Source organism: Oratosquilla oratoria, chromosome 25, assembly GCF_046742065.1.
Source record: "Oratosquilla oratoria isolate Oo_2021 chromosome 25, ASM4674206v1, whole genome shotgun sequence".
In the NCBI taxonomy this organism is placed as follows: domain Eukaryota; kingdom Metazoa; phylum Arthropoda; class Malacostraca; order Stomatopoda; family Squillidae; genus Oratosquilla; species Oratosquilla oratoria.
This window is the reverse complement of record NC_134801.1, coordinates 489,331-516,719: the sequence shown is the minus strand read 5'-3', so window position 1 is coordinate 516,719 and position 27,389 is coordinate 489,331. Positions and strand designations below refer to the sequence as shown.

Here is a 27,389-nt window from a genome sequence, read left to right as displayed (position 1 = left end):
ACCCCATACCATACAACACATAATGGAAGACTGCATTATACACAATCATGCACGCAAACAACACAAAATACACTCTATAAAGGATTTGTGGGAAAACCCAGTTTCGGCAGTAGCATTCCTTGGGGAGACGGGACTGCTCGGACAGACAGTCTAGGGAACGACAACAACAACAACAACAACACAGGTGCTACTGCCCAAATGCCAACTTATCTTAATACACATTTTCCTATCCCTATCCACCCAACTCCACACATCCATTACTTCCTTTATTTATGCATGGAAAGGGTTCACAATAATTCCCTAGCTTATACCTTAACCTACAAGACAGTGAGGTAGAAAAGGGGAGGCGCTAATTCGCCTCCTTCTTCTTGGTTAATGTGCCCCTTGACCTCAGCTAGCGGGCGGCGTTGATTTCGTACCACTCCGCCGCTTGCCTACGAGAGCTTTCGCGCGTGTTCTAGGTGAACAGTCTTAGCGGACAAGGAGTCATTGTTCATTCTCACCCCATAGGGCTAAGGTGGTCAAGAGAGGGGACGCCGTCTTCACCACCGTCGGACTTACGCCGCTCCATATTTGGTCCATGTTATAGGTCACACCGAGGGGTTGCACAACACAGTATAATCATGCTCCAGGAATGAATATGTCACATCACGAGTATGAACCCGTTGTGACGTGACACTTAATCATGTGAGATACAAAAACAGAGCACCACTAGCATAGCTCCCCTTCCCGTATAATACAACAAGGTAAATACACTCCACCCCTCTGCTTCCCTCTTACCTTAGCACCTCCTGGATGGGACATCCCTGCATCTTGTCCACTGCCCTGGGTCAGAAGAAGTGTTGCAAGACACAGCACATCCACAGCAAGGCCATTTCATCAAGTTGGTGACCCCCTCTCTCTCTGTCCCCTCATGCAGAGAAGATGGGGACAAATCCCTTTGGGCTCTGTCAAATTTTTCTTACACATACTCCCTCTCCACCCCACCCATTCCACCTCATGGATCACATCATCCATACACAACCATTCTCCATTCACCCCTGTCTTCTGTCCTCTCCCATCCTTCCTCAACGGACATTCCCCTCTTCCCCAAAACCCCTTTTACCCCATCCATCCATCTCATCCTAGGTCGCCCCCTCCTTCCACATCTGCCTTTCACACCTCTTTTACTAGTCTTTCTTCACTCATTCTTTCCATGTATCCAAACCATCCCAATACTCTTTCACCCACCCTATCTCCCAGCTCCCTTACTACCCCCATTCTCCTCCTCACCTCCTCATTTCTCACTTTATCTAGCCTACTAACCCCTATCATACTTCTCAGACACCTCATCTCAAACACATTTAAACTCCTTCTCACTTCCTCTCTTATATTCCATGTTTCTGCCCCGTACAGTGCTGTCAGCAAAATCACTCCTTCATGTAACCTCCTCTTAGCATCCATTCCCAAATGTCTATTTCTCATTACACTTTTTAATTCACCAAGGCATTTACTTGCTTCTCTCAATCTACATTCTACCTCCACCTTCACTCCACCCATTCCTGCCACATTTGCACCCAAGTATCTAAAACTATCCACTTCCTCCAGTCTCCCTTAATACTCACTTCCAGTGTGCTGTCACTTTCACCCCTTGTACATCTCATCACCTTACATTTACCCACATTTATCTAAAACTACCTTCTTTCGCACACTTTCCCAAACTGCAACTAACTTCCTCATTCCCTCGGATCCTGCTACAAGCGCAGTGTCATCCGCAAACAACAGCTGGCTCACCTCCCACTTTTCTCCATTTTCTTTAACTATCTCCAAACCCTGACCCACCACCCTTACATTTACCTCTCACACCACCCCATCCATGTATAAGTTGAACAGCCAGGGTGACATAACACATTCCTGATGAAGTCCAACCTTTACCTCAAACCACTCTCTCCACTTCCAATCCTGACACATGCTCTATTTCTGTCGTAAAAACTCTTGACAGCTCCTAAGAGCTTTCCTCCTATCCCATATATCTGCAATACCTCCTGCAGTGCCTTCCTGTCTACCCTATCATAAGCCTTTTCCAAATTCATAAAACCCAAAAAAAAAAAAACATCCTCACCTTTTCCTATAGCTTTCTCACATATCTGTCTTACCACAAAAATCTGATCTATGCAACTTCTACCTGTCCTAAACCCACACTGTTCCTCACCAATTACTCCCTCTGTTCCTCTCCTAATCCTCTCAATCAAGACCCTCCCATAAACCTTCCTAACTACACTTAACTAGCTAATCCCTCTGAAACTACTACACTCACACTTGTCCCCTTTTTGCTTGTAAAGTGGAACTATACAGGCACTCCTCCAGTCCTCCAGCATTCTACCCTCTCTCCAACAAACATTAAATAACCTCACCACCCAGTCCACCATCACTGTACCTCCTTTTTTTGGACATTCTGCAAGACATCTATCCAGACCAGGTGCTTTTGACAGAGTACCACACAAAAAGCTACTAAGAAAAATTGAAACAATGGGTGGAATACAAGGAAAATTATTGGAATGGATGAAAAATTTTTTGAACAGAAGAAAAATGAGGATGGTACATAGAGACAAGAACTCAAATTGGGAAAATATGATAAGTGGAGAAAATACTAGTTGTACTGATAAAACCAAACTTGGAATACGCAGCATCACTATGGACACCTAGTACCAAAAAATGTAAACTAGAAAGAATTCAAAGAGCAACAACAAAGATGGTACCAACACTTTGCAATTTGACATATGAACAAAGATTGGATAAACTAAATTTCTCAACCCTAGAACAAAGAAGAGAAAGAGGTTATTTGATAACCATTTACAGAATTATGAAAGGAATGGAAATTCTTGATAGGGATGACCTACTAAAATGGGACAGAAAAAATACAAGAGGACACGAGAAGAAACTTCAGAAAGACAGTTACAGAAGAGATCTGAAAAAGAACAGCTTCCCACACAGAGTGATAGATATCTGGAACAAACTGAATGAGGAAACAGTGAGTCCTAAAACTATACATGACTTTAAAAAGAAACTGGATGCAGAAAGATACAATAGTGGGTCACTATGAGCATATCTCTCATCCCGCAAAATACAACTAGCCAAATACAATGTCCTCTTAGCATCCATTCCCAAATGTCTATTTCTCATTACACTTTTCAATCCCACAAGGCATTTACTTGCTTCTTTCAATCTAGATTCCACCTCCACCCCTAATCCTCCTACTCCTACCACATTCACATCCAATTATCTAAAGCTATCCATTTCCTCCAGTCTCTCAACCTTAATACTCACTTCCACTTCGATGCCACATTCTCCTCTTGTACATCTCATCACCTTTTACCCACATTTATCTTCAACTTCCTTCTTTCGTAAACCTTCCCAAACTCTATCATTAACTTTCTTAATTCCCACACTGTTCTTTACCAATTAATCCCTCTGTTCCTCTCCTAATCCTCTCGACTAAAACCCTCCCATAAGCCTTCCCAACTACACTTAACAAACTGATCCCTCTGAAACTACTACACTCACACTTGTCCCCTTTTCCCTTGTAAAGTGGAAATATATAGGTACTCCTCCAGTACTCTGGTACTCTACCCTATTTTAGTTAAACATTAAACGTCACCTGCCAGTCCATCACTGTACCTCCCTTTTTTAGACACTGCATGACACCCATCCAACCCAGGTGCCTTACCTGCTCTCATCATGTTAATAGCTGCCTTCACTTCATCTCTCCTTATTTCTCCTCCATGTTCCTCAATCATCACTATCATTTTCTTAGCACTTCCCAATGCAACTACCTTTCCCTCACTATTCTCTTTCACATTTAGCAGATCCCTAAAATAATCTGCCCATCTTCCTCTTACTGCCATCTCTTTCATTATAATTTCTCCATCTGGACCTTTTACTTTTTCTTCTCTACTTAATTTGCTTGCTTCTCTTCCTCTCTTAATTTTTTTCCAAAAATATTTTTATTACTTTCAAAAAATTTTGTCTCCTTTATCCTATTCTTTATACTTCTCTCTCCTTTTTTTTTTTTTTTTTTTTCCTCCAAAGGATTACAATGGAGCATGCTGACAGGAGACCTTTTGGTACATACCTAAGTTGGATGATTCTCTCATCCTCTTTTGTAACCAATCTGTAAATGCTCACATCTTTTTTACAATGTCTTTGCTTCCTCATCCCACCACTCACCACCCTTCCTTCTATTTCCTCCTGTCCTCCTTCTTCCACACACCATCTTTCCACACCTTGTGACTCCCTCCTTCAACCATCCTCATTCCTCCTCCACTCCTAGTTCTACTAAATCCTTCACTCTTCTCTCAGCCTCTTGTACTCCTTATCCTTTTTTTTTTTTTTCATTTAAGCAGTTTACTCAGAGCAGCTATATATATGATTTTGTATGTGAACTTGTGCAGAAAGTGCTGTTATATAAGTTTAGGTAGGTAGTCATATTGGAAACGAATCCATTTTACATTTATTCGTATGGAAAAAATAGTTTCACTTTTTTGGGGGCACAAAAATTTGTCAAAAATGAATTAGATTTGTGAACCAAAATTCCACTCTATTTTTAACTTCTGTTGCCCCTTCTACCATTTGTTCATAGTTTGTCATAAAAGGGTGGAGCAAGGGACTAGAGACTCCTTTGTTTCATATATTTTCTCCTAGAATAGTCAAGGCTTAAGGGGGTACGCGACACCTGGAGGTCATTTTCTAAAATATTTATAGTAAAGAGCTGAAACTTCTCAGGTAAATAGGTATCCATATTGCTTACATTTTAGGTGAAGCAGAATGATGTATGTACACATGTACATATGTACACATGTACACATGTACGTATACCAGGAGCGACATTTAAAAGTGCACAGCACCATAATACGTGGACCAATTTGTTTTATATTTTGGCTATGATTAGTCAGTAGGCACACCTAGGGCCGGTCATTGAGTAATTGAACAATTTCCTTTATACTTTTGCATACAGGCATTTCAATTTTAATGGCTGGCAAAAATCGTGAAAAATACAATTTTTTTGCTCTTGTTTCCATTATTACTCCGAACACTTTCATCCTATTCAAAATATTCGAACGATCGGCCCTAGCAGTTACTAAAAGTAATATTCCCTGTAAGTTTCATTTAAATCTAATGTATATTAGATTTTTTATGATTAAAAAAAAGTAGAAAAATATCGAACGGAGATATGGCAACTTGAAATATGAATATATCTGTAACTTGCTTATAGTTTCACCAATTTGACTGATTTTTTCATGGCTTAATTCTTATTATATAATAAGTAAGTACAGTAAAAATTATCAACATATTTTAATTATAAGTACTTTAAATACTGAAAAACTAAAGTATAAGTATGTCACAGTAGTGACGACGCACTGACGACATCATATAATTTGCTTTTTTGCACCTTTGGCGGTTTCTTCATATGAAACCTCTCTGCTGGGGGTCTTCAGGGTATCTAAATCATTGGAAAGAGGTTTATTTTCCAGTAGTGGGCGCCTTCTCTTTCCTCATCAGATTCCCCTCGCCAATCTATGTTGGTAGGGCACCCCCTCCAGCATCATATGATGTCCCTTCTTCTTTCTTCTTCCTGTATAGCCTTGATCTTTTTCCTCTTGCTTTCTTCTTTGGATTTAATCTTCCTCTTTGAATTGTTTAGTCTAATGTTGTCCTTTACCTCTGTCACTGTCACAGAGGTGCAGGTGAGGGCGGTGGTGGAGTGAGAGGTGGTGAGATCTTTAGTCGTCTTTGACTGCTTGCCATCTTTAACTGCTGTTTTTTGTCATTGTGATGTTCTTTTGTTCTTTTTGCTACCCATGATGACTGTACTAAAGAGTAATATGTACTAGCTAAAGTAATAGATTGCAATGAGAGCTCATGAGACATGCGTACTTCCCTTTTCAGAGTTAGCCGGTAACTAACGCTTAGTTTCGCACAAAGTTGGCGAAATATTCTCCCTCCACCTTCCTCCCTTCCCCTCCACAATCGTATTGGCCGTTGATACACTGGGCGAGCGTAAATTCAATCAAATTTCAACGTTATTCGCTGCGCCTGAAGGTCCTAAGTGGCACGCCTCCTTCTAGTGTGGGTTGCGCCTTTAAATCTGTCCCTTTAATCCTCACCCAGGACCTTTAAATTGCGCGTGGCTGGAAAATTATTTGTCGGGATTTATTTCTAAGTGGTATACGAACATTTTGAACACAGTTTTGAAAAATGCCATATCTTGACCAAATTCACCCCCCAGGTGTCGCGTACCCCCTTAAGTGTACTTGGACTTGGCCACCTTCTTATAAGAGAAGTTGAGACCTTTGTACACATCTTTATGTATAGCACTGAATCAGAGTTATGAGTGGTTATTACAAATTTCAGGTATACTTATGATGACCTACTAGAAAAGGTGCAAGCAAGTGAAGATGAGCTTAATCAAGCTTTGGTGGATATGGAAGCATATCACATTTATGGTAAGATATATATTGTTCTCTTGTCCAAAGATATTAATCACTGCAATGCATGCATACATAATGTTTGCTATATACTGTATATAAATGACATGGATGAAGGTGTAGAATGTTACATGAACTTCTTTGTAGATGATGCAAAACTTCTAAAGAAAGTAAATTCAGAAAAAGATTGTGAATCACTACAGAGAGATGCAGACAAGGTCTGGGAATGGAGTCAAAAGTGGGAAGCGAATTTCAACATTAAGAAATGTAGTATAATGGAATTTGGAAAAAGTAAAAAAAGAATATCAGGACAATATAAAGTAGATGCAAAGGAAGTAAAGAAAGTTGTTTCTGAAAAGAACCTAGATGTAATTTTCACCAAAGACATGTCCCCAGACAAGCATATCAACAAAATAGTCAGAGAAACCTACAATTTACTAAGATCAATAAAGGTGGGTTTTAATTACTTGGATGAGGTAATGGTGAGATGTATATTATTCTCTTGTCCAAAGATATTAATCACTGCAATACATGCATACATACATAATGTTTGCTATATATGTATATGACATGGATGAAGGTGTAGAATGTTACATGAACTTCTTTATAGAGGATGCAAAACTACTAAAGAAAGTAAATACGGAAAAAGATTGTGACTTACTACAGAGAGATGAGGACAATGTCTGGGACTGGAGTCAAAAGTGGGAAGTGAACTTCAACATTAAGAAATGTATAATGGAATTGAATTTGGAAAAAGTAAAAAGAAAAAAATATCAGGACAATATAAAATTGGTGCAAAGGAAATAAAGAAAGTTGGTTCTGAAAAGGACTTCATAGTAATTTTCACCAAAGACATGTCCCCAGACAAGCATATCAACAAAATAGTCGGAGAAACCTACAATTTACTAAGATCAATAAAGGTGGCTTTTAAGTACTTGGATGAAATAATGGTAAATGAATACTAGTCACACTGATAAGAGTAAGATTGGAGTATGCTGTGACACTATGGTCACCCACTACAAAGAAGAATATAAGGAAAATAAAAAGAATCCGAAGATCAATGACAGAGATGGCCCCAACACTTTCAAAATTGATATATGAGCAAAGATTGTCTAAACTGGAACTACCAACCCTGGAACAAAGAAAGAGGCAATCTATTGGCCATTTACAGAATCATGAAAGGCATGGAAGTTCTTGACAGAGAAGACTTATTTAAGTGGGATAGAAGAAAAACAAGGGGAGATGAAAAGAAACTCAAAAAGGATAATTATAGAAGATATCTGGAAAAAAAAAACAGTTTTCCACACAGAGTGGTGGATGTCTGGAACAAATTAGATTAAACAATAGTGTGTGGAAACACCATACATGAATTTAAGAACAAACTAGATGTTGCGAGATACAAAGACGGGTCACTACAAGCATAGCTCCCCTTCCCATGTAATACAACTACAACTAGGTAAATACACACATGCTCCTGAAATACTTAAAAAAAAAAAATAATAATAAATAAAATCCAGTGATACAATACCTAGGGTGTGATATATGGGAAAAGGAGTGCTCGTGGATACCTGAAATGATTAATTTACAACATAAATAGTGTATAATTAAAGTAAACTGGAAGAAAACAATGCCGGGCCATAGAAAACATAAGATGGGGCAGAGAAACTATAAGATGGCTGTTCATTGAGTTACAATGTAAACATGTACCTAAAGCCATCTAGCAGCACAAGGGCAAAGCAAAATACTAACAGGTTTTAGATCACCAAGAAGGATGAAAGCGTTTCTACTTGATAATGGCGATGAGGGTCATTTCTCTGGATTTAGTGGGTATGAAAGAAGGCTCTTTAGTAGAGTTATAGACATGGAGAGGGACATGAGAAATATGAATGATTTGTGGTGGGAAATTGACGATCTACGGAATGTGAACAAAGACCTAAACAAGGAACTGAGTGATTTAAGAAAGTAAATACAGAAATAGAAGAAGAGTTAAGTGCACTAAAAAAGAATTGGCTGAGTTAAAAAGTGAAAATGAGACTGTGTAACGGAATGGAGTCAGAACTGGGAAGTGGACTTTAACATAAATGTAGCATAATGGAATTTGGAAAAGTAAAAAAGGATATCAGGATAATATGAAATTGGTGAAAAAGAAGTAACGAAAATGGGATCTGAAAAAGACCTGGGGGTGATCATCACAAAAGTTATGTCCCCTGACAAACATATAAACAAAATTGTTAGCAAAACCTATAACTATCTAAGATCAATAAAAGTGGCTTTTACTTGGATGAAGAAATAGTAAAGAAAATATTAGTCACACTGATAAGGCCTAAACTGGAGTATGGAGTGACACTGGTTATCCAGTACCAAAAAGAATATTAAGAAAATTGAGAGAATCCAGAGAGCAACTATGAAAATGGCCAGAACACTATCAAAAATGTCATAAGAAGAAAGATTGCAAAACTAGAACTACCAACTATGGAACAAAGAAGAGAAAGAGGTGACTTGTTGACCATCTACAGAATTATGAAAGGTGTAGAAGCCCTTGTTAGAGATGACTTACTAATTGGGATAAAAGAAACCCAAAAGCACATGGAAAGAAACTCAAAAAGGACAGTTATAAAAGAGACATTAAAAAAAAAAAAAAAAAATCCCCACAGAGTGGTGGATGTATGGAACATACTAAAGGAAACAATAGTGTATGCAAAAACAATATAAGAATTTAAGAACAAATTAGATACGGTGAGATACAGAGACAGGACACCACAAGCGTAGCTCCCCTTCCCATAAGACACAACTAGGTAAATACATCAGCATCAGCATCTTGATTGTATATTTTTTGTAGTACATAAGTTACCCCTGGATTCTGTGAATTTGTTTGATTACATTTTCTGTGTTTAATATTACTCCCTGTTTCGGGTATTGGCTGCATGTTATTTTGGGGTTAAAAGCTGCTCAGTAGCATGCAGCTGATACTTTAAGGTCTATATGGGGTGCCCCTACAGACCAGAGCCACACATCATTTTGTGGAAGAGGAAATCTATTCATAGAGAAATGATACTTTGTTATACTGCAATTGTCCCTCTGTTCTGCAGTCCCCCCATTCTTGTTACTGTCCTGTACCACTTCTCTGAATATTCATTTTCTTATTATGCTGAACCCTGTGGTTGGGGAAAAGATTAATTGAGATAATACCAGAAAGAGATGGCTGGGCAGATTGTGCCTTCTTGGACTTGCAGAAGGCATTTGATAAAGTACCACATAAAAAATTAATAGGAAAAATTGAAATAATAGAAATACAAAGTAAGCTACTGGAATAGATGAAGAATTTCTTAAATGAGAGAAAAATGAGAGTGGTACTTAAGAGACAAAAATTCAAACTGGGAAAATGTAAAGAGTGGCATCCCTCAAGGCTCTGTATTGGCTCCTTTAATGTTTGCCATATACAGCCACTATCCGAGTTACGACCTAGATAGGTTCCGACCAACCAGTCGTAAGTCGGATTGGTCATAAGTCGGATCCTATTCAAAATGGCCGACACGAGGGTTCTATTCTAGGATACATGATATCAATCTGTTGCATTTTTAAGTGACTTTTTCTATTGAATACTATTAGATACAAGCTGTTTACTGTTTATTTATTTGCCGGAATCGACTGGGACTCCGCAGATGAAATAGGTATTCAACATCATAGCGTCCGTGACGTAGACAGACTTGGGACTGAAGGTTATAGAATCACGGGGATATTTGATGCGTATTTAATGCAGATCTGATCCATCGTTCGATAATACGTTGGTATTGATGAAAAACTGTAAAAAGTACTATAATTACTATAGGCTAAAGGCTACCCAAGAAGAGGGTATTACAAAGGATGCACTAGAATACTCTAAACCTCAAATACAAAGAGTTTTAAGACTTACATGGTTTGGTTAGGCATGGGGTGTGTACATCTTTCTAGATCGGACCAAGACTGGCGCCTAGAGGTGACCCACAGTAACCGGTTCTTACACACCTTCTTAAGTCTAATTCTTTAAGTGAACATCGTACAAATAATGAGATGCTATCTTGCAGCACAGCTTGCAGACAACTTACAACGATAGTATTCTTAAGCAGACGAAGCTTCTGCTCGCAGCATACTTAAATTAAACATTACGAAAAACAAACTTGGAAACCTCTTCCGAGGGGAAACGAGCCTTACGACAAAAAGATATGTAAACATGGGGATACACGGACATATAAAAAAGCCCCGTTACCTCTCGTAACGGCACACTCCCTTCCTAATTTTCTAGGGGGAAAAATTACCAAAACTATTGACCTAGCAACACAAGCTCAGAAATGGGTCTTACATATTCATGGGCTTTGTTGTTTACCACAACTCTTACTTGGACCTTCCTGACTAAATCATCCTTGCCAGGGAATACTCTGTTTACAATACCCAAGGGCCACTGTCCTTGGGGACACTCTTGATTTTTTACCAACACTACATCATCCACCTTTACATTTGGAGAGGAATTGACCCACTTTCTTCTGGGTTGTAAAGAGGAAAGATACTCTTTCTTCCATCTCTTCCAGAATTCCTCAGCAAGGTGATGGACATGCTTCCATTGAGATTTGTATACTGCCTTAATATCTATCTCTTCAGGAAGAGTTACAGGAATATCAGTTTTCTGAGTGAGAAGGATGGACGGAGACAAAATGAAAGGACTACTAGGGTCCGAGGAAACAGGAACTAAAGGTCTGGAATTCACGATCTTACATACTTCTGCAAAGAAGGTTACTAACACCTCATGTGTTAATGCCTTGGGGTGATGGTTAGTCAGTATCACATTCATGATGTTGCGGACTATCCCCACCATACGCTCCCATGCTCCACCCATGTGAGAAGCATGAGGAGGGTTAAACAACCAAGTGCAACCTTGACTTGACAAGAAACTATTGACATCACCACCTTCATCGGTAATGGCAAGCAAGTTCAGTGCTTTGACAGCACCTACAAAGTTCGTGCCTCTGTCAGAACGCATCATCTTAACTGGGCCACGAATACAAATGAATCTCTTTAAGGCATTAATGAAGGAAGAAGTACTCAATTCTTCTACAGTCTCTATGTGGATAGCTCTGGAAACAAGACAGGTGAACAGAACGCCCCATCTTTTACTTTCGAGGAAGGAACTTCTAGTGCGCCGAGTTTTTATATGCCAGGGGCCAAAAAGGTCAACTCCTACATAGGAAAATGGCGGATTGGGAGTAAGTCTATCGACGGGTAAGTCTCCCATCTTCTGAACACACACCTTACCTCTTACCCTTTTACAGGTGACGCATTTGGAAATGACCTTAGAAATGGTACGTTTCCCTCCCAAAATCCAGAAACCACCTGTACGGACGGCTCCTTCTGTAATCACTCTCCCTTGGTGGTGCACTGTCTCATGGTAGTGACGGATCAACAACAAGCCTAAGTGGGATTCCTTTGGAATAATAATAGGCCTTGCAAGCATACCAAGTACATCACTGCCTTGACTCAACCTGCCTCCTACACGAAGTAGGCCCTTCTGGTCTAAATAAGGAGACAGAGATGCAATGGGACTGGAAGGAGGTAAACAAACTTCACCTTGCAATTTAGTCATGGCAGACGAGAAATAATCCTTTTGGTATGTTTGAACAATGAAATCAGCTGCATCTTCTAGTTGATCGGGTGACTTATGTTTGTTGCATATATGCCAACCTGAACAACACTTGTTACCTTGTTTGAAAGAACGGGCTATATGCTTAAGGAGAGCTACCGCTCTTACAAGTCTCCTCCAACAGGAGAAATTAGAGAACCTCTGAGCTAATGACGCAATTGCAGGCTCTACATTGCTTTTGTTTGCACTAACAAGGGGTTCAGACTCAATTGTGTAGTCTGATACCTTTACTTCTTTATCTGTCTCAGGGCTTACAAGAGGAAAACTTCCACTGGTGGATACAACATCCTCAAATAAGCTTGAGGGACCTGACAACCAATCACTCTGATTTAGGTTGGTTATTTCAAGACCACGGGTAGCCAGGTCTGCTGGATTACAATCTGTAGGTACATAATGCCATTGGTTAGGTTCGGTGGACGACCTAATGTGGTCTACTCTGTTACTCACGTAGACCTGAAATCTACGCCTTTCATTATGAATATAGCCCAAGACAATCATGCTGTCAGAATAGAAATGCCTTGCGTCTAAGGGTTTGTCCAAGCAATCCGAGATGGAATTGCTGAGATTAACTGCCATCACTGCAGCACACAACTCTAACCTGGGAATAGTATGACCATGGTTGGGAGCTACTTTAGCTTGTCCCCTCACAAAACACACCTGGTAGCTTTTGGTATCACTGAAAACCTTAAGATATGATACAGCTCCTACTGCTACTCTGGAAGCATCTGAAAAGGTATGAAGCTCTATCCTGTGAGCTTGAGACAAAGAAATACTAGCAAACTGACGATTGATGCTTATGTCCTTGAGGTCCCTTAAGGACGTTAGCCATCTGGACCATTTGGTATGGATCTTAGCTGGTATGGGTTCATCCCAACCACACTTTAGATTGGTTATCTCTCTTAGGAGTAGTTTTCCCACTATTATTACTGGAGCTAAGAATCCCATGGGGTCAAACAGACTATTTACAACAGACAGTATCCCTCTTTTTGTCGAAGGCTTGTCTGAATCCATGAACTTATAGACGAAAACGTCTCTTTGGATGTCCCATAAGAGGCCCAGGCTAGACTGTATAGGCATAGAGTCAGAAGTTAGGTTCAGCTCCTGAAGGTTATCAGCCAGCTCACTGGTGGCAAACTTTTCCAGCACTTCCTTACTGTTGGAAGTGATCTTGTGCAAGCGCAGGCGTCCTCCTTCTTGAAGTGCTGACTTAGAGTCTTGGATTAACTTGTAAGCAGTCTCCGCATCTGGCAGAGATGCTAACCCATCATCCACGTAGAAATTGTTCTCTATGAAATAGCGAACTTCAGGAGAGGCATCTTCTACAGACTTACGCAAGCCATAGGTGGCAATGGCGGGAGATGGCGTGTTCCCAAAAACGTGAACAGTCATTCTATACTCAATCAACCTTTCATCAGGGTCATTATTCTTGTACCAGAAGAATCTGAGATAATCTCTTTGCTCAGTCTTCACTTTGAAATTGTAGAACATCTGTTCTACATCAGCTGCCACTGCTACAGCTTCCTGACGGAAACGTAGAAGAATCCCGAGAATACTGTTTGTCATATCAGGACCTGACATCAGCATATCATTTAGGGAGAACTCTCTGGATTTGGCAGAAGAGTCGAACACAACCCTGATCTTGTCAGGTTTCTTAGGGTGGTACACCCCAAACAGTGGAAGATACCAGCACTTCTGATCAGACTTCAATGGTGGTGCAACCTCAGCATGCCCACGATCTAACATCTTTTGCATGAAGGCCATCATATGCTGACGTTTTTCCGGCTTTGTGCTGAGACTACGATGGAGAGACAGTGTGCGGTGCCACACAAAGTCTCTATTATTACTGGTGGCTACAACATTGGGACGGAAAGGCAGTGGCGCGACCCAATGACCACTTTGATCCTTGCGGAACTCTGAGTTCATAACATCCAAGAACTTCCTGTCTTCAATCGACAGGGCGGCCTTGTCATCATCTTTGGTTACCTTGAACAAATCATCCTTTACTTCAGAAACATGAATCTGGTTACCACATGGTGCGACTATAGAGGGACGTCTATCATGTACAAAGGATGTTTTGAAACTGCTAATGACAGGAGGCCTACAAGTGCCATGGAGACACACTTCCCCAATGATTGCCCAACCCAGACTGGTCTGTTGAGCTAGAGGGGCATTGACAGGTCCAATTCTCTGGTCAAAAATGTAATGAGCTGAAGGCACATCTCGACCAATGATGAGTAGAATCTCAGCTTCAGGAACCAGAGGTGGAATACATTCGGCCAGATCGGACAGATGGGGATAACCACGAGCTATGGCGGGGGTGGGTATCTCTTCTCTTACACTGGGAATGCTGTCGCATTCCACTAACTTAGGGATATGCACCTCTTGTGAGTTATGCCAAGACACGATGGTGTAATTTTTGGTGGTGCGCCCAGAAGCGCCCGTTACACCTGCACAGGTAGCTAGACGATATGAAACCCGTTTGCTCAGCTTGTCAAACAAATCGAAAAACTCAGACCTTGCTAAAGAGCAATTGCACTGATCGTCTAGGATGGCATAACACCACACTCCGAGCTCTGGCTTACTTTCAGGATAGACCTTTACCAAGAAGGTCTTGGCGCAGGACTTACTCGTGGAAGTGGGGTTACTGCATATCAAGGTACATTTGGAATTGACCGCAGCATCCTCCCCTCCCTGAGTCTTTACTATGGGGGTAAGAACATTTGGAAGCGGCACTTGATTGACTACAGGGGAGCGAGGTGTTTTATCTTGAGCAACCTCCCTTCCATGCTGTGTAACCGCTTGAGTCGAACTCCTCTTCGACCTGGGTTCATCGTGATGTAAGGCAGTCACATGAGTATGGGCCTTACAGAGTTTGCAGAAAGTTCTCTCTTTGCAGCTGGAAGGAGGATGGTTACCTTTGCAACATCTGTTGCACACTCCTTTATCGTTTAAGAAAACCTTCCTCTCGCTCACTGACATGGTGCGAAAAGCCCTGCAGAAATCCAAATGGTGTACGTAGGCATCATGGTAGACGCAAAAATCTCCCTTTTCTGCCTTTCTTTGCTCGGTAGGACTAGCGGCGCCAACAGACCTGTCAGCGCCCATGGTCGACTTACTGCCACTGGACAACATGGTGTCAGTCTTCTTCACACGTACTTGAGGAAACTTAGAGGGAGGTGGCTTCTCTGGTTTCACAAAACCATCGGCTCCAAGGCTTTGATAAGAGAAACATGGATCATTCTCGACCCTTGCCATCTCCTTCACAAACTCAATGAAGAAGGAGAAAGGTGGGTACGGCACACCGTGAGCAGTCTTGTAGTTCATGGCTCTGCCAGTCCACGCTTTCTGTATACAGGGTGGAAGTTTTGCGACAATGGGATTGATGCCTGACGAGGCGTCATAATATGCAAACAGTGTACTGTATACAGGGTTAGCCTTCAAGGCTTCTATCTGATACAGAATGTCACACAGGTCGTATAACCTTAAGGTGTCTCTAGGTGAAATCCTAGAGAAGTTGGCGAGCTTCTTTTTAATTGAAGTCTCAATGATCGAAGGGGCAGCAAACCTGTCATCCAAGCGCTCCCAAATTCTACTGCACGCCAGGTTTGGATTCTTGGCATTTGAGTTTCTGGTTGTACGGGCCCATTCTTTAGACTCAGGACCTAGGTACTTAACTAACAGGTCTATTTCCTCCTTACATGAGGTGCCTAACTCTTGCACGACTTCCTTGAAACTCTCTTTCCAAACAGCATAGTCTTCCGCAGTATCATCAAACGTAGACAGCCTGCTAAGAAGTAAATCCTTCCGCAAGAAGAACTTGCTCAAATCGGCAGAATTGGAGGTTGTCCCCAATCTAGGAGATGCACTCCGAGGAGGTTTTACTACAGGTGGTGACACATAAGAAACATGGTTAGCAACAGGTTGCTGCGCAGGTTGCAGAGACCTCACCTTTACCTTTTCGATACGAGGTTCAAAACTGAATGGAACATTGTTAGCAGGCTGTGAGTTAACTCTGAAATCAGAACAGGGCTTGAAAACAGGGCTTTCAGGATTCAAGCCTACCAGCTCCTTCTGACTAGCGGAAACATCGACTATACCACCCTGTTGCTCCACATATAGTTGGGTGCGGGTAGCGACTGTACCTTTTAATTGGTCCCAGTCACTGCATGTTTCCCAATCATCGTCGGGTCCTAAGTGCCTAAGTTCGGCTTCGGCTTCTTCCAACTCCTTTTGCTGTGTCATAACTTTGAACTTGGCCTGCATTTCAGCCTGCTCTTTCATAAGCTGACCCTCCTGTTCGGCAAACTTGACTCTGATACGAGCGGTCTCCACCTTGGCTCGTTGCTTCCTTGCAACACTAACACTGGTGCTACTGGAACGACCTGACCTAACCGACCTTCTTGAACTGCCCTTCATGGAAGGGGGCATACAACACTCAGAGTGGTCGACGAGGGATAAAGGAACTTGACTGGACTTCGGGTCATCTTGTAAAAACGGTTCAGTGTGGTGTTCCTCTTCCGTGACATCAACTGGGGAAGAGGAAGCATAATTACTGATTACCTGACGAAAAGATGCCTGAAAATCCCTGTCTTCGTGCTTCACTGATTCAGCACGAGCCAGACTTTCTGGAGTACGTTCACGCATTAAGAATTCCAGGTACCTTTTTACAGTATCCTGGTACACAGCGTGGGCCTCATACAACCAAGGACCATGATTCGGTTCTTCCAATAAGGCTTGTACTCCTTCTCTACTCGCCTTTACCCTCTCTTCATGCTGATCAGACGCTCTCTGAAAAGCCTCTTGCCCTTCAGCCGTGAGGACTCTGACCCTACCAGAGACGGGTCCTTCATCTATACTGTGGTTGGAAGACATATTGCCAAGCGAGAGAAACAGTGAGAGACAAGACAGTAATATGATAAAGAAGACAAGGAAAACTCGAACTTAATCGAAAACCACGGAGTACGTTACCACACTCCTAACTATACGACTATTGAGGTAGACAACAACAGATTAAACCCTACATTTGGTTCAATCTAAAAATGCACATTAGTCGCATGCTTATATTAACATATGACAGGATTTAGGCAAGGTAGCTTGCCTTCAAAGGAAAAACACATGCTTAACTGCGACGTGGTGTTATGTAAACACTGTTGGGGCTTGGCAACCATACGTTGTTGCCACATCACACTCGCGCGCCGATACGATCACTAAGACTGCCACATCACACTCGCGCGCCGATACGATCACTACACTTTGGCTTGCGCTACACTACACTTTTACTTGCGCTACAAAACCAAGCGCACACACGCAAACTTATGCCAGGAAGGCGACACATCAAGTTCATGTGGTGACGACGAGGGGAATCTAGACGTGGCAACGGCGTGCAGGGCGTGGTCTGGCCGACACCTCATTCCTATGCTTTCTTCATCTGTTCGTTTCTATCGAACCATTTTTTCATTTTGCCGGAATCGACTGGGACTCCGCAGATGAAATAGGTATTCAACATCATAGCGTCCGTGACGTAGACAGACTTGGGACTGAAGGTTATAGAATCACGGGGATATTTGATGCGTATTTAATGCAGATCTGATCCATCGTTCGATAATACGTTGGTATTGATGAAAAACTGTAAAAAGTACTATAATTACTATAGGCTAAAGGCTACCCAAGAAGAGGGTATTACAAAGGATGCACTAGAATACTCTAAACCTCAAATACAAAGAGTTTTAAGACTTACATGGTTTGGTTAGGCGTGGGGTGTGTACATCTTTCTAGATCGGACCAAGACTGGCGCCTAGAGGTGACCCACAGTAACCGGTTCTTACACACCTTCTTAAGTCTAATTCTTTAAGTGAACATCGTACAAATAATGAGATGCTATCTTGCAGCACAGCTTGCAGACAACTTACAACGATAGTATTCTTAAGCAGACGAAGCTTCTGCTCGCAGCATACTTAAATTAAACATTACGAAAAACAAACTTGGAAACCTCTTCCGAGGGGAAACGAGCCTTACGACAAAAAGATATGTAAACATGGGGATACACGGACATATAAAAAAGCCCCGTTACCTCTCGTAACGGTACAATTTATCAATGCTTTTTAGTCTCATTTTTATAATTTTTTCTATTTCTTTTTTTAATGGTTTAATACTGTAATGTATTTCAGTATATATACATATGCAGGTACTGTATGTATATACTATACCTGTATACACACACACACACACACACACACACACACAGAGCAATAGACAGTTGGAACAAGTTAGATGAGAAAGTGGTGTGTGCAAAAACAATACATGAATTTAAAAATAGTTTAGATAAAATGAGATATGAAGACGGGACCCCACGAGCATAGCTCCCCTTCCCGTAAAATACAACTAGGTAAATACAACTAGGTAAATACACACGTATTAAATATAACCTTGCTTACCATTTTTAAGTTTTTTAAATTGTAGTTTCCTTTTAATAATTTTTTCTTAATTCTTCAATTTTTGTATGTACTCTAAATATATGTGAATTTTAAGATCTGTTTTTCTCATCCATTTCAATCCATTCTAAGTGTGAGATATAGGTACAGTACATTTATCTTTGTATACAGCATTGAGTAAAAGCAGCAACAAGTGCAACAGCACTGTAGGAGAGAAGCCAAATGCAGAGTATGGGATCCAATGTATTTAACGTTGCGCCCAGCAGGGCTTCTCCCGAAATAACATAGTGGACATTTTTAAGGCTATCGACCCATAAGGGGGTCATTAAGCCTGGTGTGAAGTTGTTCAGTCTCTACTTTTTTTTTTTTTTAAACACCAGTTTCATGTTTGTTTCTCCCCGCAAGCTCGGGTTATATGAGGAGTCAGATGTTTGTCCACTATGTTATTTCTGAAGAAGCCCTGGTGGGCAAAACGTTCAATACATTGGATCCCATACTCTGTGTTTGGCTTCTCTCCTACAGTTGTATACAGTATTGTTTTCAGTTGCTAAGTTGTTAATATAATATGGTAAGTTAAAGAAAGAAAATACTTATTATAGTGTATTCGTATTCGTAAACTCATAATAGGCATCAGCTAGACGTGGTCGTAAGTACGTAAATATCCTTCATCCATAATTTACCAAACTCTTCCACAAATGCCTTAGTTGCAGGTGCATCACTGCTAGCAGCCTCACCTTTGAACAACATGTGGTGAACCTGGTAACACTCTCGAAAGCAACGAAACCATCCAGCACTCACTATGAACTCATGTGAAGCATATTCTTCACCTGCACATTCTTTCAACATGTGAAATTAACTTGTAGCCTTCCTTTGCACTGCTTGCAACGTCACTCTCACATTTCTTTGCCTATTATCTTCCAACCACGTGTATAGCAACTTTTCCATCTCTGCCATAACTGCCGCACGCGATGCTGGTTGCCACAACTATCTTATGCGCTGTGCTGCCAGACATGTACAGTAAACTCATAATAGGCATCTGCTAGATGTGGTCGTAAGTACGGGTGGTCGTAACTCGGATAGTGACTGTATATATATAAATGATATGGATGAGGGAGTGAATTGTTACATGAACTTCTTTGCTGATGATGCCAAATTACTCAAGAAAGCACAGAAGATTGCAGATCGCTACAAGAAGACCTAGACAAAATATGGGAATGGAGCCAGAAATGTGAAATGAACTTCAACATTAAGAAATGTACATACATACATATACCAAGGCTTTTTCCCCCTTCCAAGGGAGGTAGCCAAAAAGGGAAAGGCATAAAAACACTCCCACCCATTTCATCCCTAGATACACTCCACACCCCTCCCACCCTCCCTCTCATCTGAGCACCTCCTGGATGACGGGTCATCCCTGCACCCTGCCCACCGCCCTGGGTCAGAAGCAGTGTCGCAAGACACAGTACATCCACAGCAAGGCCGCTTCATTTAATCGGCGACCCCCCCTCTCCGTCCCCCTCTGCATATAAGGCGAGGACGGGGAGAAATCCCTTCGGGCTGCGTCAAAATTTACTCACACATACTACCCCGGCCCCCCCCCCCCCCGCCTATTCCTCCTCATGCAGTCACAACATCATCCATATACAACCATTCTCCACTCACCTCTGTCTTCCGTCCTCTCCCTTCCTTCCTCAACAGACATTCCCCTCTTCCCCAAAGCCCCCTTCACCCCATCCATCCATCTCATCCTAGGACGTCCCCTCATGTTCACTCCCTCCACATCTGCCTTCCATACCTCTTTTACTAGTCTTTCTTCACTCATTCTTTCCATGTGTCCAAACCATCCTAATATTCTTTCATCAACCCTATCTCCCAAATCCTTTTTCACCCCTGTTCTCCTCCTCACCTCCTCATTTCTCACTCTATCCAGCCTAGTAACCCCCACCATACTTCTCAGACACCTCATCTCAAACACATTCAAACTCCTTCTCTCTTCTTCTCTTATATTCCACGTTTCTGCCCCATACAGTGCTGTTGGCACAATCACTCCTTCATACAGTCTCCTCTTCGCATCCATTCCCAAATGTCTATTCCTCATTACACTCTTTAAACCACCAAGGCATTTACTCGCTTCTCTCAATCTACATTCTACCTCCACCTTCACTCCACCTTTTCCTGCTACACTTGCACCCAAGTATCTAAAACTATCCACTTCCTCCAGTCGCTCTCCCTTAATGTTCACTTCCAGTCTACTGCCACTTTCACCCCTTGTACATCTCATCACCTTACTTTTACCCACATTTATCTTTAGCTTTCTTCTATCACATACTCTCCCAAACTCTGCCACCAGCTTCCTCAATCCCTCCTCTGACCCTGCCACAAGCGCAGTGTCGTCCGCAAACAACAGCTGGCTCACCTCCCACTTTTCTCCATTTTCTTTAACCATCTCCAATCCCTGACCCACTACCCTAGCATTCACCTCTCGCACCACCCCATCCATGTATAAGTTGAACAGCCAGGGCGACATAACGCATCCTTGACGAAGTCCCACCTTTACTTCAAACCACTCACTCTCTCCATTTCTAATCCTGACACATGCTCTACTACTCTCATAAAAACTCTTGACAGCTCCCAGAAGCTTTCCTCCTATCCCATAAATCTGCATAACCTCCCACAGTGCCTTTCTGTCTACCCTATCATAAGCCTTTTCCAGATCCATAAAAGCCCAAAAAAACATCCTTCCCCTTTCCTATAGCTTTCTCACATATCTGTCTTACCACAAAGATCTGATCTACACAACCTCTACCTGTCCTAAATCCACACTGTTCCTCACCAATTACTCCTTCTGTTCCTTTCCTAATCCTCTTAATTAAGATCCTCCCATAAGCCTTTCCTACTACACTTAACAGGCTAATCCCTCTGAAACTACTACATTCACACTTGTCCCCTTTTCCCTTGTAAAGAGGAACTATACAGGCACTTCTCCAGTCCTCCGGTACTCTACCCTCTCTCCAGCAAACATTAAATAACCTCACCAACCAGTCCACCATCACTGAACCTCCCTTTTTCAGACATTCTGCATGGCATCCATCCAGACCAGGTGCCTTACCTACTTTCATCATCTTTACAACTGCCTTCACCTCATCCTTCCCTATTTCTCCTCCATTCTCCTCACTCATCACTCTCATTTTCTTCGCATTTCCCACTGCAACTATCTTTCCTTCCCTATCCTCCTTCACATTTAGCAACTCCCTAAAATATTCTGCCCATCTTCCCCTTACTGCCATCTCTTCCATTATCATCTCTCCATCTGTACCTTTTACCTTTTCTTCCCTACTTGATTCGCCTCCTCTTCCTCTCTTAATTTCTTTCCAAACCATCTTTTTATTACTTTCAAAATTTTCTGTCATACTCCTACCCCATTTCACATCTGCTCTCCTCTTTGCCTCCTTTACCTTTTGCTTTACTTCTCTTTTCTTTTCTTTGTACATCTCATACGACTCCCCCGTCCTCTTTTGTAACCAATCTGTGAATGCTCGCTTCTTCTCTTCTACAACCTTCTTCGTTTCCTCATCCCACCATTCACTACCCTTTCTTCTATTTCCCCCTGCCCTTCTTGTTCCACACACCATCCTTGCACACTTTAAGACTCCCTCCTTGAACCATCCCCATTCCTCCTCCACACCCATCTCTGCTCTATCCTTTACTCCCTCCCACTCCTCCTTCAGCTTCTTTTCGTACTCCTTCTCCTTTTCCTTTTCATTCAAGGAGTTCACTCTAAGAACCTCCCTACCTTTTGTCCCTTTCCTCTTTCTCCATCTATCCTCCACTCTCAGCTTACCTTCCACCAAAAAATGATCTGATATTCCCCCACCCTCTCCCCTTAGCACATGTACATCCTTAACTCTTCCTATCATAATCCTATTTACCACTACATAATCCATTAGCGCTCTATCTACCACCCTTCCCTCCACCACCCTCTCCCATGTGTACTTATGCTTGACTTTCTTCTGAAACACTGTATTTGCTATCATCAACTCTCTTTCTAGACACATTTCCACCATCAACTCTCCACTACGATTCTTTCCTGGAACTCCACACTTCCCAACCACTCCATCGATTGGACCATTTCCCACCCTATCATTAAGGTCTCCCAGTACTATTACATTGAAATGTAGCATAATGGTATTTGGAAAAAGCAAAAATAGAATATTGGGTCAATATAAAATTGGAAACAAGGAAGCCAAAAAAGTCAATTCAGAAAGGGACCTGATAAACATGTCAATAAATTATTTGGAGACACTTTTAACTTATTAAGATCAATGAAAGTGGCCTTCGACTACATGGATGAGGAAATGGTAAAGAAAATAGTGGTTACACTAATAAGACCTAAACTTATGCTGCAATGCTATGGGCACCTAGCACAAAAAACATAAGAAAATTAGAAAGAATTCAAAGAGCAGCAACAAAAATGGCACCTACACTCTCAAATTTGACATATGAACAAAGATTGGAGAAATTATATCTATCAACACTGGAACAGAGAAGAGAAAGAGGTGATTTGTTGACCATTTACAGAATTATGAAAGGGATGGAAGTTCTTGATAGAGACAACTTATTAAAATGGGACAGAAGAGAAACAAGAGGACACGAAAAGAAACTAAAGAAGGACAGTTACAGAAGAGACCTGAAAAAAAAGATAGCTTTCCACATAGAGTGATTGATATCTGGAACAAACTAAATGGAGAAACAGTGAGTGCCAAAACTATACACAATTTTAAGAATAAACTGGATGTGAAGAGATACGAGAATGGGCCACTACGAACATAGCTTGTGTCCCGTAAAATACATCTAGGTAAATATTTTTTCACCAAGTGTTCCCACTTGAGTTGTAAAAGGTGACAAAAATGGGATGGGGATAGAACTAGGCATACTCCCTGTAGCTCCCAAAGGGGACATTCCTAAAAAAAGCAAAGGCATAAGAGGAGCTGTGAGTTTTCCAACCAGAATCATAAGGTTTGGGTCTTTTAATGTACTTGGATGTGGTACAGATGAAAGTAAAAGGGAAGAGATAGGCAGTATGTTTGTGAGAAGAAAGATGGATGTGTTGGCATTGAGTGAAACTAAGCTGAAAAGGAGGGGCAAGTTTGAATTTGGGAGGGTGTCAGGAGTAAAGAGAGGATGAGGGAGAGAAGGGGTGGCTATACTAGTAAGTGAATGGATAGGTAAATGTGTGGTGGAGTGGAAGGAGGTTTCTTCAAGGTTAATGTGGATGAAGGTGAAACTGGGAAGGGAGGTGTGGGTTTTTGTAAGTGTAGTAAGTGTATATGGACCTGGTAGTGAGAAGAGTGTAGAGGAAAGGGAGGCTTTTTGGATAGATTTAAATGAGTGCATAGAGGGATTAGGGAGAAATGTTAATGTAGTTGTATTGGGAAACCATAATGCTAGGGTAGGAAATGAACCAATAGATGGAGTAGTTGGTAAATGTGGAGTTCCAGGAAAAAATCATAGTTGAGAGTTGATGTGTCTCAAAAGAGAGTTGATGATAGCAAATAGTGTTTAGGAAGAAAGTCAAGCATAAGCACACATGGGAGAGGGTTGTGGATGAAAGAGTGGTAGATATGGGCATTAATGGACTATATAGTGGTAACCATTAGTATAGTAGGAAGTGTTAAGGATGTACATGTTCAAGGTGAGAGATGTGGTTGAATTTTTTGATGGAAGGTAAGTTGAGAGTGGAGAATAGATGGAGAAAGAGGAAAAGGGCAGTAGGTAGGTGCTTAGAGTGAATGGAGGAGGAATGGGGATAGTTTAAAGAGGGAGTCACAATGTGTGAAAAGATAGTGTGTGGAACAAGGAGGAAGAGAGAATCATATGTGAGGTACAAAGAAGTAAAGCATAAGATATAGGAGGCAAAGAGGAGAGCACATGTGAAATGGGATAAGAGTATGACAGAAAATTTTGAAAGTAATAAAAAATGTTTTGGAAACAAGAGAGGATGAGGAGGCAAATCAAGTAGAGAAGAAAAGGTACATACATATACCAAAGGCTTTTTCCCCCCTTATAAGGCAGGTAGCCAAAAAACAAAGGCATAAAAACCATTCCCACCCATTCCATCCCTAATACACTGCACTCCCCTCTCCACCCTCTACCCTCCCTCTTATCTTGGCATCTCCTGGATGACGGGTCATCCCTGCATCTTGTCCAATGCCCTGGGTCAGAGGCAGTGTTGCATAACACAGCACATCCACAGCAAGGCTTCTTCATTAATTCGGTGACCCCCCCTTTCCGTCCTCTCATGTAGAAAAGGAGAAGATGGTGAGAAATCCCTTTGGGGTGCATCAAATTTTTCTCACACATACTACCACACCCCCCCATCCCCCCACCCATTCCACCTCATACATCACAACATCATCCATATACAATTATTCTCCATTCACCCCTGTCTTCTGTCCTCTCCCGTCCTTCCTCAACAGACATTCCCCTCTTCCCCAAAGCCCCTTTTACCCCATCCATCCATCTCATCCTAGGTCGCCTCCTCACATTCACTCCCTCCACATCTGCCTTCCATACCTCTTTTACTAGTCTTTCTTCACTAATTCTTTTCATGTGTCCAAACCATCCTAATACTCTTTCATCAACCCTATCTCCCAACTTCCTTTCCACCCCTGTTCTCCTTCTCACCTCCTCATTTCTCACTCTATCTAGCCTAGTAACCCCCATCATACTTCTCAGACACCTCATCTCAAACACAAACCCTTCTCTTTTCCTCTCTTATGTTTCATGTTTCTGCCCCATACAGTGCTGTTGGCACAATCACTCCTTCATACAATCTACTAGCATCCATTCCCAAATGTCTATTCCTCATTACACTTTTTAATCCATCAAGGCATTTACTCACTTCTCTCAATCTACATTCTACCTCCACCTCAACCCATGCCTGCCACATTCGCACCCAAGTATCTAAAACTATCCACTTCCTCCAGTCACTCTCCCTTAATGCTCACTTCCAGTCTGCTGCCACTTTCACCCCTAGTACATCTCATCACCTTACTTTTACCCACATTTATCTTCAACTATCTTCTTTCACACACTCTCCCAAACTCTGTCACCAACTTCCTCAATCCTTCCTCTGATTGTGCTACAAGTGCAGTGTTGTCCGCAAACAACAGCTAACTCACCTCCCACTTGTCTCCATTTTCTCCTGCTATCTCTAATCCCTGACCCACCACCCTTGCATTTACCTCTTGGACCACCCAATCCATGTATAAGTTGAACAGCTAGGGTGACATAACACATCCCTGATAAAGTCCCAACTTTACCTTTAACCACTCACTCTATTTCTTATCCTGACACATGCTCTACTAGATACATATACCAAGGCTTTTTCCCCCTACATGGGGGATAGCCACAAAGAAAAAGGCATAGAAACCACTCCCACCCATTCCATTTCCTATATATTCCACTCCCCTCAACCCTCCTCCCTCCCTCTTATCTTGGCACCTCCTGCATGACGGGTCATCCCTGCATCCTGTCCACTGCCCTGGGTCAGAAGCAGTGTCGCAAGACACAGCACATCCACAGCAAGGCCGCTTTATAAATTCGGCGACCCCCCTCTCCGTCCCCTCATGCAGAAAAGGAGAAGACAGGGAGAAATCCCTTCGGGCTGCGTCAATTTTTTTCCATACATACTTCCTCACCCCCCATCCCCCACCCACTCCCCCTCATGCATCATAGCATCATCTATACACAACCCCTCTCCATTCACCCCTATCTTCTGTCCTCTCCTGTCCTTCCTCCACAGACATTCCTCTCTTTTGTAATGCCCCTTTCACCCCATCCATCCATCTCATCCTAGGATGCCCCCTCATATTCACTCCTTCCACCTCTGTCTTCCAAAGGAAGTTAAGCATAAGATAAAGGAAGCAAAGAGGAGAGCAGATGTGAAATGGGGTAAGAGTATTACAGAAAATTTTGAAAGCAACAAAAAGAAGTTCTGGAAGGAAATTAAAAGGGAAAAAGGAGGTGAATCAAGTAGAGAGGAAAAGGTAAAAGGTGCAGATGGAGAGATGATAATGGAAGAGAAGCCAGTGAGAGGAAGGTGGGCAGAGTATTTTAGGGAGTTGCTAAATGTGAAGGAGGATAGGGAGGGAAAGGTAGTTGCAGTGGGAAGTGCTAAGAAAATGAGAGTGATGAGTGAGGAAAATGGAGGAGAAATAAGGAAGGATGAAGTGAAAGCAGCTGTTGATGAGAGCAGGTAAGGCACCTGGTCTGGATGGATGCCATGCAGAATGTCTGAAGAAAGGAGGTACAGTTATGGTGGACTGACTGGTGAGGTTGTTTAATGTTTGTTTGAGAGAGGGTAGAATGCCGGAGGACTGGAGGAGTGCCTGGATAGTTCCACTTTACAAGGGAAAGGGGGACAAGTGTTACTGTAGTAGTTTCAGAGGGATCAGCTTGTTGAGTGTAGTTGGGAAGGCATATGGGAGAGTCTTGATTGAGAGGATTAGGAGAGGAACAGAGGGAGTAATTGGTGAGGAACAGTGCGGGTTTAGGACAGGTAGGGGTTGTGTCGATCTGGTCTTTGTGGTAACACAGATATGTGAGAAAGCTATAGGAAAAGGTAAGGATGTTTTCTGGGCTTTTATGGATCTGGAAAAGGCTTATGACAGGGTAGATAGGAAGGCACTGTGGGAGGTACTGCAAATATATGGAATAGGAGGAAAGCTGTTAAGAGCAGACAAGAGTTTTTACGAGAGTACTAGAGCTTGTGTTAGGATTAGAAATGGAGAGAGTGAATGGTTTGAGGTAAAGGTGGGACTT

General features: G+C 42.0%; 2 protein-coding genes across 5 annotated transcripts in view; one reads left to right on the top strand and one right to left on the bottom strand.

Annotated features, from left to right (window-relative positions):
• The window catches only part of LOC143038802 (sister chromatid cohesion protein DCC1), a 398,731-nt gene that overhangs the window by 249,928 nt on the left and 121,414 nt on the right, over positions 1–27,389 (top strand). For all 4 annotated transcript variants that reach the window (XM_076208343.1, XM_076208344.1, XM_076208340.1 and 1 more), the window contains one exon: positions 6,391–6,482. In XM_076208343.1, the coding sequence (XP_076064458.1) occupies positions 6,391–6,482 (92 nt within the window). The remainder of the gene's footprint in view (positions 1–6,390; positions 6,483–27,389) is intronic.
• Positions 10,400–18,197, bottom strand: LOC143038801 (uncharacterized). Its single transcript, XM_076208339.1, has 2 exons — positions 17,873–18,197; positions 10,400–17,761 (listed from the first exon to the last, which is right to left on the bottom strand). Exon 2 carries the CDS (start codon positions 17,005–17,007, stop codon positions 10,765–10,767), a length of 6,243 nt encoding a protein of 2,080 aa, XP_076064454.1. The 5' UTR covers positions 17,008–17,761; positions 17,873–18,197; the 3' UTR covers positions 10,400–10,764.